Genomic DNA, 12,238 nt, shown 5'->3' with positions numbered 1-12,238 from the left:
AGGGAGAATTATCAGGAACTGAAAGTCACCTGGTCAGATAGCAGGAAAAAAATAATTTAAACTTATATTTTGAGAAGGACTTTGTATATTTCCACAGGAAGGATCAATTAGATGGACTGAATTGTCTCTGATCAATATTGATACTTTTAATCCCATTGACACACTGGGGAACTCCCTCACTCCCGACTGACAGTATTAATGTGACTGACCAGCTGAATCTACCCCATCACAAGCTGCAATAAATATCTAACTGACCAGCTGCATTTTATTTATTCGTCACAAATAAGTACATTAACACTGCAATGAAGTTACTGTGAAATTCACCTAGTCACCTCAGTCCGGCACCTGGTCAGGTCAATGCACCCTAACCAGCACGTCTTTCAAACTGTGGGAGGAAACCGGAGCACCGGGAGGAAACCCACACAGACACGAGGAGAATGTGCAAACGCCACACAGACAGTGACCCAAGCCGGGAATTGTACCTGGGTGCATGGAGCTGTGCGGCAGCAGTGCTCACCACTTTGCTGAATCTTCCCCATCTCAATCTGCAAGAAATACCCAGACCCAGCATTTTCTATCTGGTTTCCATTTCAAGTCTCCCAGGATCTTACCTCGGATTTCCTCTGCTCAGACAGGGTCTTTCCCTCTCCACTGTCTGTCCTGTCACTCTTACATTTACCCATTACCTTCCTGAGGTCAGGCACCTGATTCACTCGACTTTTCCCTCTAATTTTTTCTGTGCTAATCTACCTCACAGTCCTTTGAATAGTTATGTCCGGGGTCTAATATTTCTTCCTTTTCTTGTTCCCTCATAATCTGAAATGAAGTCCAATCTCAGTTAAATACTTTCCGATCAGCAGCAGTGTCGAATGTTTATGGTACTAATGTCTGAAGCTGTCTTTCTTACTGACTTTCCCTCAGCCTAACACCACCTCAGTCTCTTTCTCACGAAAAGTAAACACACCGGCTCCTGTCTCCCCTCAGGAAATTCAAATATTATCTAAAAAGCGTCTGAAATATTAAATACAATTTATAAATTGAATTTACCGAATAATAATCTAAATGCAATCTAAAGGGATGCGTGTAAAAACGGAACGGCAATAATCATGGGGGACTTCAACATGCACATTGATTGGCAGACTCAAGTCGGTAAGGGTGGAATGGAGGAAGAGTTCTTAGAATGCTGTCGGGATAGTTTCCTTGAACAGCATGTTACGGAACCGACGAGGGAACGAGCTATTTTGGATCTGGTATTGTGTAACGAGGTAGGTAGAATTAAGGATCTTATTGTGAAGGACCCTCTTGGGTCTAGTGACCACAATATGGTCGAATTTCTGATTCAGATGGAAGAGGAGAAAGTTTGGTCCCAAACCAGTGTCCTCTGTTTGAACAGAGGGAAATATGATAGGATGAGGGATGAATTGGCTAAGGTAGACTGGGAGAGCAGGCTGGCAGGTAGGATAGCTGAGGAACAGTGGAGGATTTTTAAGGAGATCCTTTTCAGTTCTCAGCAAAAATATATTCCAGCAAAAAACAAGGATTGTAAGAAAAGGGAGAACCAGCCGTGGATAACGAAGGAAATAAAGGAGAGTATTAAAATAAAAACAGCTGCGTACAGAGTGGCCAAAAATAGTGGAGAAACAAGTGATTGGGAAAAATTTAAGAAACAACAAAGAGAGACTAAGAAAGCGATAAAGAAAGGAAGGATAGACTATGAAGCTAGCCTAGCAATTCATATAAAAAATGATAGTAAAAGTTTTTATAAATATATAAAAAGGAATAGAGTGGCTGGAGTGAATGTTGGACCCTTGGAGAGGGGGGAGTTAATAGTGGGAAATGAGGATATGGCTGAGTCTTTAAATAAGTTTTTTGTGTCGGTCTTCACGGTGGAGGACACAAATAGTTTGCCAAATATTAACGATAGAGGGTTGGCAGCAGGAGAAATACTTAATACAATTAATGTTACCAGAGAGGCAGTGCTGGGTAGACTAATGGGACTGAAGGTGGACAAGTCCCCGGGTCCGGATGGAATGCATCCCAGGGTATTGAAAGAAATGTCAGAGGTAATAGTGGATGCGTTAGTGATTATTTATCAAAACTCGTTGCATTCTGGGGTAGTGCCGGTTGATTGGAAAACGGCTAATGTTACGCCGCTGTTTAAAAAAGGAAGGAGACAAAAGGCGGGTAACTATAGGCCGGTCAGCTTAACGTCTGTAGTAGGGAAAATGCTGGAATCCATTATTAAAGAGGAGATAGCAGGGCATCTGGATAGAAATGGTTCGATCAATCAGACGCAGCATGGATTCATGAGGGGAAAGTCGTGCCTGACGAACATGTTGGATTTTTATGAAGATGTGACTAGGGCGGTTGATGGAGGAGAACCGGTGGATGCGGTGTTTTTGGATTTCCAAAAGGCGTTTGATAAGGTGCCCCATAAAAGGCTGCTGAAGAAGATTACGGCACACGGAGTTGGGGGTAGTGTGTTAAAGTGGATTGGGGACTGGCTATCTGACAGGAAGCAAAGAGTCGGAATAAATGGGTGTTTTCCCGGTTGGAGGAAGGTAACTAGTGGCGTGCCGCAGGGATCGGTACTCGGGCCGCAACTATTTGGGGCGGCACGGTAGCACAGTGGTTAGCACTGCTGCTTCACAGCTCCAGGGTCCCGGGTTCGATTCCCGGCTTGGGTCACTGTCTGTGTGGAGTTTGCACATTCTCCTCGTGTCTGCGTGGGTTTCCTCCGGGTGCTCTGGTTTCCTCCCACAGTCCAAAGATGTGCGGGTTAGGTTGATTGGCCAGGTTAAAAATTGCCCGAGATGCGTAGGTTAGAGGGATTAGCGGGTAAATATGTGGGGGTAGAGCCTGGGTGGGATTGTGGTCGGTGCAGACTCGATGGGCCGAATGGCCTCCTTCTGCACTGTAGGGTTTCTATGATTTCTATGATTTACCATTTATATAGATGATCTGGAGGAGGGGACGGAGTGTAGGGTAACGAAGTTTGCAGACGACACAAAGATAAGTGGAAAAGTGAATCGTGTGGAGGGCGGAGAAGATCTGCAGAGAGATTTGGACAGGCTGAGTGAGTGGGCGAGGATATGGCAAATGGAGTATAACGTTGATAAATGCGAGGTTATACACTTTGGAGGAAATAATAACAAATGGGATTACTATCTCAATGGAAACAAATTAAAACATGCTACCGTGCAAAGGGACCTGGGGGTCCTTGTGCATGAGACGCAAAAGCCCAGTCTGCAGGTACAACAGGTGATCAAGAAGGCAAATGGGATGTTGGCCTATATCGCGAGAGGGATAGAATATAAAAGCAGGGATGTCTTGATGCACCTGTACAGGGCATTGGTGAGGCCGCAGCTGGAATACTGTGTGCAGTATTGGTCCCCTTATATGAGGAAGGATATATTGGCATTGGAGGGAGTGCAGAGAAGGTTCACCAGGTTGATACCGGAGATGAGGGGTATGGATTATGAGGAGAGGCTGAGGAGATTGGGTTTGTACCCGTTGGAGTTTAGAAGGATATGGGGGGATCTTATGGAGACTTATAAGATAATGCGGGGGCTGGATAGGGTGGAGGCGGAGAGATTCTTTCCACTTAGTAAGGAAGTTAAAACTAGAGGACACAGACTCAAAATAAAGGGGGGTCGGTTTAAGACAGAGTTGAGGAGGAACTTCTTCTCCCAGAGGGTGGTGAATCTCTGGAATTCTCTGCCCACTGAGGTGGTGGAGGCTACCTCGCTGAATATGTTTAAAGCGCGGATGGATGGATTCCTGATCGGTAAGGGAATTAAGGGTTATGGGGATCAGGCGGGTAAGTGGTACTGATCCACGTCAGATCAGCCATGATCTTATTGAATGGCGGGGCAGGCTCGAGGGGCTAGATGGCCTACTCCTGCTCCTATTTCTTATGTTCTTATGTAAATCCTTACAACACAAAAATATTCCTAACTAATTTTCCTATTTCATAAACTGGGAATAACATTTCTAAACTGAATTATTATTTTTCTCACCAATTTATCAAATATAAAATTCAAATCAAAATAATGAAATTTAAATTTAAATTATTTCAGGAAAAAATTCCTTGAATTTAAATCTAATAATTTGATGAAATAATCTGCAGTAATTTAATCTCTGCTCTTGTTTCTCTCTCAGGCAGTTTAAATAATTTCTCTGAATGATTGAAGTTTAAATTGTAGCTGTCGCTCTCCTCAGTTATTTCTTTCAGCTCCAGTCCCTCAGTGTGTGAAAGGTTGAAATGAATTGAGAATGATTTGCTCCCTCTGCCACCCTCTGTTGACTCTCTCCGTCCGCCCAGCCTCACTCCTCCCTCTCCCTCCTTCAGCCTCCCGCAAACTCAGCACCGTCCGGCCCCGCCGCCTCTATTTATATCCCCGACCCCTCCCTGAAGGACGACTTCAGCCTCGAGCTTCTCCTGCTCCTTGCCGCCTTTTTTCGAAGCCCTCGCGCTCCGCCTCCCTGGGCACGTGAGGCGCGCGATCACCTCACGCCGGGGCAACGCGCTGATTGGCGGAGTTCGAATCACGTGTCACCTGTCCCAACGGTCCTGCAGCAGTCGCTGCTATAAATAGAGGCGGCGTCGAGGATCGAGCTGGAGAAAACTGGAGGCTGAGCTGGAGGAGATGGGAGTGAGGCTGGGCAGGAGGAGGGAGTGAGGCTGGGCAGGAGGAGGATGTGAGGCTGGGAAGGAGGAGGGAGTGAGGCTGGGTAAGAGGGAGTGAGGGTGGGCAGGAGGGTGAGGGTGGGCAGGAGGGTGAGCAGGAGGGTGAGGGTGGGCAGGAGGGTGAGGGTGGGCAGGAGGGTGAGGGTGGGCAGGAGGGAGAGGCTGGGCAGGAGCCGCCTCTATTTATAGCCCCGACCCCTCCCTGAAGGACGCCGACAGCCTCGAGCTTCTCCTGCTCCTTGCCGCCTTTTTTCCGAAGCCCTCGCGCTCTGTATCCCCGGGTCGGCACGTGCTGGCGCGCACGCGCTCTTTTCGCACCGCCGGCGCTCGCGCCACCGCCCAACCGTCAGAGGCAGGTGGAGCGCGGGTCACGTGTATCCCTTCCAGCGGCCGGCCGCAGGGAGGTCCGAGTCTATCAATAGAGGCGGTGTCGCTGTGCGGGGCTGTAGGAGGGGGCGGGGCACTGAGCTGCCTGTGTTTCGTCTTTCGACAAAGTTAATTCAGGAATGTTCTCATCATAAACCTCAGCAAGAGTCTTTATTGATTCAACCCTGGTTAACAGTTCAACTTACACATGGGAATAATTTAAATACAATACAGAATAGTACAAATCACAGTTTATTTCAGTGTATCCAACTTGTGTCAAATAAATTACAACAAATACAATTTTCAAATTCAAATTCTGCTTCAAATTTTATCAACAATTTCTTCAACTTTCAAAACAAAAACAAGAGAATTTTATTGATCATCTTATGATTAAACAGTGAGAAGTTCATGTGGGAGGAGGTGTTTGAACAAAGTAACTGGAGCACTGAGCCCACAGCACAGAACAGTTTCCAACAATCACAACAATAAAAGTCATTAAAATTATAAACTATTTACCATTCTCTTCATTAGGTTTCAAAACATTTCCTGATGTGAATTTTGAAAGTTGCTGAATCTTTGAAGACTTCCCCACAATGAGGGCAGGTTTGAAAACAAGTGTGAGCTTTCAACCGACAGTTATAAACAAAGCTCTCTCCACAGTCTGTACATTTATAGGGTCTCTCTCCTGTGTGGATCCGCTGGTGACGATGGAGGTGACCTGATTCTGTGAAACTCCTCCCACAGTCTGTACATTTATAGGGTCTCTCTCCTGTGTGGATCCGCTGGTGAACATGGAGGTTTCCTAATCGTGTGAAACTCCTCCCACAGTCTGTACATTTATAGGGTCTCTCTCCCGTGTGGATCCGCTGGTGACGATGGAGGCTGCCTAATCGTGTGAAACTCCTCCCACAGTCTGTACATTTATAGGGTCTCTCTCCCGTGTGGATCCGCTGGTGAACATGGAGGTTTCCTAATCGTGTGAAACTCCTCCCACAGTCTGTACATTTATAGGGTCTCTCTCCCGTGTGGATCCGCTGGTGAACATGGAGGTTTCCTAATCGTGTGAAACTCCTCCCACAGTCTGTACATTTATAGGGTCGCTCTCCCGTGTGGATCCGCTGGTGAACATGGAGGTGTCCTAATCGTGTGAAACTCCTCCCACAGTCTGTACATTTAAAGGGTCTCTCTCCCGTGTGGATCCGCTGGTGACGATGGAGGTCACCTGATTCTGTGAAACTCCTCCCACAGTCTGTACATTTATAGGGTCTCTCTCCCGTGTGGATCCGCTGGTGACGATGGAGGTCACCTGATTCTGTGAAACTCCTCCCACAGTCTGTACATTTATAGGGTCTCTCTCCCGTGTGGATCCGCTGGTGAACATGGAGGCTTCCTAATCGTGTGAAACTCCTCCCACAGTCTGTACATTTATAGGGTCTCTCTCCTGTGTGGATTCGCTGGTGACGATGGAGGCTCCCTGAGTCTGTGAAACTCCTCCCACAGTCTGTACATTTATAGGGTCTCTCTCCTGTGTGGATTCGCTGGTGAACATGGAGGTGTGGTGCCCGTGTGAAACTCCTCCCACAGTCTGTACATTTATAGGGTCTCTCTCCTGTGTGGATTCGCTGGTGAACATGGAGGTGTGGTGCCCGTGTGAAACTCCTCCCACAGTCTGTACATTTATAGGGTCTCTCTCCCGTGTGGATCCGCTGGTGAACATGGAGGTTTCCGGCCTGTGTGAATTTCTTCCTGCATTCGGGACATTCAAACACCTTCTCTGCTGTGTGGATCCGTGGCTGGTGAAGATGTTCTGATTTTATGAATTTGTTCCCCTGTGCAGATTTTGTAGATGATCCCTCCTCTGCTTGATGCTGCAAAAGCCCATTGCTGGAAGGAGAGTTTTGTCGTTTTAAAATCTGCCCACTGGATTCAGGATGCTTTTGCATGTGCTTGACAAGAAAATCCACAGTGGAGAATGTAACTCTGCAGTAACGGCAAGGATGACACTCATCTAGTTCCCCTGCTGGAGAAGAAAGATGGACAATTGTCAGTGTGATCAAACATCTTGAAGATTCTTTTGGAGATACAATTCAGGATTGTGTGGGGATGGGGCTGCAGGATCAGGAGTTAGCATTCTCACATCCAAATCCTACCTTGGATGTGGATCTACCTCGCATTAGGCTGATCTTTCTCTGCACCCTAAGCTGTGACTGTAGCACTACATTCTCTACTTCTCCTTTCATTTTCTATGAATAGTATGCTTTGTCTGCATAGCACGCAAGAAACAATACTTTACACTTTATACTAATACATGTGACAATAATAAATTCAATCGTCAGAGTTTGTGGGTTCATGTCCCATTGAAGAGATATTTTTTATATATCCAATTCAATCCAAAGTCCAATTCAAAGTCTCAGCAAGTGAGTCATTCCAGATCCAAGCTGACAAGACAGGCTCACCACTTCCTGTTTTGGGCTTGATCTACATGACCAAGCTGATTGGAGCAGGCATTGCACCTTCTCCAAGCTTGATCTCATTTGCATCTTTGCCAAAAGGCCCAGATGCCGCTTTAAGAAATTGCTTCAAATGAAGCCTCAGTGTAACCTCATGACTTCAACCAAGTGCAGGATGCCAAACCTACACTTGATCTTAGCCAGAAGTCCGAGAAGCAACCAATTGAAGAGATTTTTTTTAATTTCAAAAATATACTTTCTTTATAAATATTCTGAAATAAACCATTGCAGAAATGACATTTCCAATAATTACAAAGTGTCAAAAACAGCCATATTTACAATACTTCACAGTGCTCAGTTCCCAGACATTACATTCATTACAGGTCAGTTCTTCATCAAAAACTATAGATATTCATCACAATTCACTGTGTGCTGTTGTTTTTACAGGGCTGCACACAGTTCCGCAGTCCGAGGGTTTTTTACAGTTATTGGTCCCTCGGTCTGTCTTGGTTGAAAGGCTTTAAATGGGGGCCTTTCCCCACTGTGCCTTTGGAGTGGCTGCCCCAAGCTTGAGAGTGTCCCTCAGCATTGGAATGTGCCAATCTGCAGCACTCAGTCAAGGACAAATCTTTGCATTGGACGATCAGCAAGTTTCGGGCGGACCAAAGTGCGTCCTTCACCGAGTTGATGACCCTTCAGCAGCAGTTGATATTTGTCTCGGTGTGCGTCCCTGGAAACAGCCTGTAGAGCACAGAGTCCTGCATCACCGAGCTGCTCGGGATGAACCTCGACAAATACCACTGCATCTCACTCCAGACCTTCTTTGCAAGGCCACATTCCACAAGGAAGTGTGCGACGGTCTCATCACCCCTGCAGCTGCTTCAAGGGCAGCGTGCGGTGGTGTTGAGACCTCGAGGGTGCATGAAGGATCTGACGGGAAGTGCCCTTCTCACCACCAGCCAAGCCAGTATCTTGGTGCTTGTTTGAAAGTTCTGGTGATGAGGCATTCTGCCAGATGATACTGACAGTTGGCTCAGGGAACTATCCGACAGGATCCACCATCTCCTTTTCTCTCAGGACATTAAGGACATTACGTGCTGACCACTGCTTGATCGCCATGTGGTCAAAGCTGTGTTTCTGGAAAAATTTCTCCACGAAGAACAGATGCTGCGGTACAGTCCAACTACTTGGAGCGTTCCATGGCAATGTGGCCAGACCCATCCTCCGCAACATTTGGGGTAGCTCGAACCTCATAAAGTAGTGGCACTTGGTGTTAGCGTACCAAGGATCTACACACAGCTTGATGCAGCCGCACACAAAGGTGGCCATCAGAATGAGGGTGGCGTTGGGAACATTTTTCCCTCCATTCTCCAGAGATTTATGCATCGCTTCCCTCCGGACACGATCCATCTTAGATTTCCAGATAAATTTGAAGATGGCCTGGGTGACTGATGCTGTGCATGATTTGGGGATAGGCCAGACCTGCTCTACGTACAATAAAATGGACAGTACCTCACACCGGATGACCAGGGTCTTGCCGGTGATAGAGAGGGAGCGTTGCTCCCACAAGCCCAATTTCTGCCTTACTTTGGCGAAGCGCTCTTCCCAGTTTTTGGCACATGCCCCCGCAGCTCCAATCCACATCCCCAGCACCTTAAGGAAGTCTGCCCTGACGGTGAAGGGGACAAAGGATCTGTCAGCCCAGTTCCCAAATAACAAAGCTTCATCTTGCCCCAGTTCACTTTGGCTCCCGAGGCCAGCTCGAACTGCTCACAAACTTGGAGGAGCCTGCGAACAGACGACAGGTCCAAGCAGAAGACAGCCACATCATCAATGTACAGGGAAGCTTTGACTTGCATGCTTCCACTGCCTGGCACGGTAACCCCTTTAATGCCTGAGTCCTTTCTGATGAACTCAGCAAAGAGTTCAGTGCAACACACAAAAAGGATGGAGGAGAGAAGGCAGCCCTGACTGACTCCAGACCTGATCTGAAAGTTATCTGATTCCCACCCATTGATTGAGACTGCGCTACTGATGTCTCTGCAGACTTGTTGGATCCAATTGCGGATTCCCTCCCCAAAGCCCATTTTGGAGAGCACCTTCATCACGTAGATGTGCAATATTCTGTCAAACGCCTTCTCCTGGTCTAGGCTGATGAGGCAGGTGTCCATCTGCCTGGCCTGCACGTAGGCAATTGTATCCCTGAGTAGCGCAAGGTTATCAGAGGTCTTCCTGCCGGGTACAGCACAGGTTGGATCAGGATGGATCACCGACCCCAGAGCAGACTTGACCCGGTTCGCGATGACCTTGGCCAGTATTTGGTAATCCACAGTCAACAGTGAAATGGGTCGCCAATTTCTAATTTCTTCCCTTTCCCCCTTCTGCTTGTAGATGAGGGTAATGATGCCTTTCCTCATGGATTCTGACATTGCCTTCCAGAAGCATACTCTTGTATACTTCCAGCAGGTCCGACCACGTCAACTCCCACAACGCCGAGTAAAACTCAGCCGGTAAACCGTCGCTTCCAGGAGTTTTATCCATCTGAAAGGACTCAACGGCCTTTGTCAGCTCATCCAGAGAGAACGGTTTGTCCAGGCTCTCCTGCTCACTGTTGTCTAAGACCTCCGTGATAGACGACAGGAAAGACTGGGAGGCCGTGCTGTCTGTTGGCTTCAAGTCACACAGTCCGGCGTAGAAGGATTTGCAGATCTTCAGAATGTCAGACTGCGATGATTTTACAGAGCCATCTTCTTCCTTCAAGCTGCTGATCACAGAGGTCTCTCTGTGCACCTTTTGGAAGAAGAAACGCTGGCACGTTTCATCCTGCTCCTTGGAGCGGACCCTCGATCGGAAGATGACTTGGAGGCCGCCGAGGCAAAGAGCGAGGCTTGCTGGCTCTTTCACCTCCCGGACATCCTCCTTTGCATCAACCCCCATCAACTGCAGTTGGAGTAGATTCTGCGCGCTTTTCTGGTCTCGGGACATTTTCCCCCGTCTCTCCCTGGCTTCTGAATCCCTTTTCAGATGAAGAACCTTTTGATGTTATCCTTGGTTGTTTCCCACCAGAGCGATGGAGACTCAGAAAAGCGTTTCACGGTTCTCCAACACTGGTAAACCCTTTTGAGTTCCTCGAGGTTCTCTGGGGTCAGCAGTTCTACGTTTTGCTTCCAGGATCCCCTGCCCATTTTCTGCTTTTCCTCTAGATGACATTCAGCCAGTAGGAGGCAGTGGTCAGAGAAGAACACCGGTTTGACATCGGTGGACCTGACCGTGAGCGCGCGGGACACAAACAGGAAATCAATTCTGGAGCGGACAGACCCGTCTGGCTGTGACCACATGTATCTATGCTGAGCTTCGTCTGCAGGGTTGCTGAAGACAGCGTGCAGCTTGGCATCTTTGACTGTTCCCAACAGGAGTCTGGGCAGAGCGTCCAATTCATTTTCGGCCCTGCTGGATCGCACGGCTGTGTCAACGATACAGTTCAAGTTCCCACCCGGAATGATTGGCCGGGAGGTCGTGATCAGCAGTGGCAGCTGTTGAAAGACTGCCAGCCGTTCACTCTGAATGGGAAGGGGATGCACTTATCACCCCGAGAGGGCAGTTCTTGTACGTGACATCTGCTACGAGGAGGTATCCACCCACCACCTCCTTAACTTCGGAGATGGTGAAGTTGCGTCCTTGCAGCAGAATGCCGAGGCCAGACGAACGGCAGTCATTCCCACCTGACCAGATGGACGGTCCGTGCGACCACACAACTCGATCAGCGCCTGTCACTGCTGAGGTGAGGTATTCCACACTCCTGCAGGAACAGGAGGTTGGCCTTGATATTGGCCAGGTAGGTTAGGTTGGCCGCACATCGCAAAGTGTCTTTAATACTTTGCACATGAATGGGTGCAAACTTCAAAGACATTTTTAAAGCTTAAAAGATTTGACAGTTCTTACATGTCCAGAGTCTTTCAATCAGCTCCAGTTGCTGCATGCCTGTGGTGCTGACTCTGCAGGGATACAGGGCTGAGGTAGCAGTCCGACACTGCCTCAGGTCCCCGACCGTGACTGGGTGACATCGACGGTGTTCTGTAGCCCTCGGTTGGTGCCGGGGTTGCAGGCCGGTCTCCGCCTTGGATGTTGCTGCTGCTGTTGGTGTCCTCGTTTGTGTTTCCCGGGGTCAGGAGAGTCTCCGCTGCACTGTTGCTTCCGATGGCTGGATGTTCCCCGGCTGTTTCGTTGTTCGTGGTCTGCTGCTGCTGTGGTTCCTGTGCCGCTTTCGTGCTGAGCCTCTTGTTGTTCCATCGGTTGCCAGCTTGTTTTCCCTCGTCTGAGGAGGCGTAGCCAATGAAGGTTCCAGCTGCGGGGGATTTCCTTTCGTGGTCCTTTTTTCAGGAGATTGGGTCCCACCAGGGCTCCTTGAGATCTCCACCCTCCTGCTGCATGGGTTGTACCGCCTTCTGCTGGGGGATGTGGGTGTCATCGTGCTGTGCTGGGGCATCCACCTTTGCTTCAGAAGCTTTCTCTGTGCCAGCTTCTTTTGCGGTGGAGTTCTTGTTCTCGGAGGAGGCAGGAGTTTCCTTTGCTTTGGCCTTTCTCGCTCCGCCACTGGTGATCTGGACATACATTAGCTTTCGTTTGGGGCAGATCTTGTAGACATGGCCAGCCCCCACACAGGTTGCAGCATTTGCTTTCTTTGCAGTCATTTGTTGAGTGTCCCTCCTGCAAGCAGTTTCTGCAGAAGGTG

The 12,238-nt window shown here is 48.4% G+C and overlaps 1 protein-coding gene across 1 annotated transcript in view; it reads right to left on the bottom strand.

The window, feature by feature from the left end:
- The window catches only part of LOC144508722 (uncharacterized), a 53,896-nt gene that overhangs the window by 24,504 nt on the left and 17,154 nt on the right, over positions 1-12,238 (bottom strand). The window contains exons 11-16 of the mRNA XM_078237030.1: positions 11,946-12,213; positions 11,514-11,876; positions 10,825-11,066; positions 10,246-10,522; positions 9,954-10,128; positions 5,701-7,076 (exon numbers count right to left, since the gene is read on the bottom strand). Coding sequence (XP_078093156.1) covers positions 5,701-7,076; positions 9,954-10,128; positions 10,246-10,522; positions 10,825-11,066; positions 11,514-11,876; positions 11,946-12,213 — 2,701 coding nt within the window. The remainder of the gene's footprint in view (positions 1-5,700; positions 7,077-9,953; positions 10,129-10,245; positions 10,523-10,824; positions 11,067-11,513; positions 11,877-11,945; positions 12,214-12,238) is intronic.

Source organism: Mustelus asterias, chromosome 20 (assembly GCF_964213995.1).
Source record: "Mustelus asterias chromosome 20, sMusAst1.hap1.1, whole genome shotgun sequence".
Lineage (NCBI taxonomy): Eukaryota > Metazoa > Chordata > Chondrichthyes > Carcharhiniformes > Triakidae > Mustelus > Mustelus asterias.
Note: the sequence above shows the minus strand (reverse complement) of the source record. Positions and strands in the feature narration are given on the sequence as shown.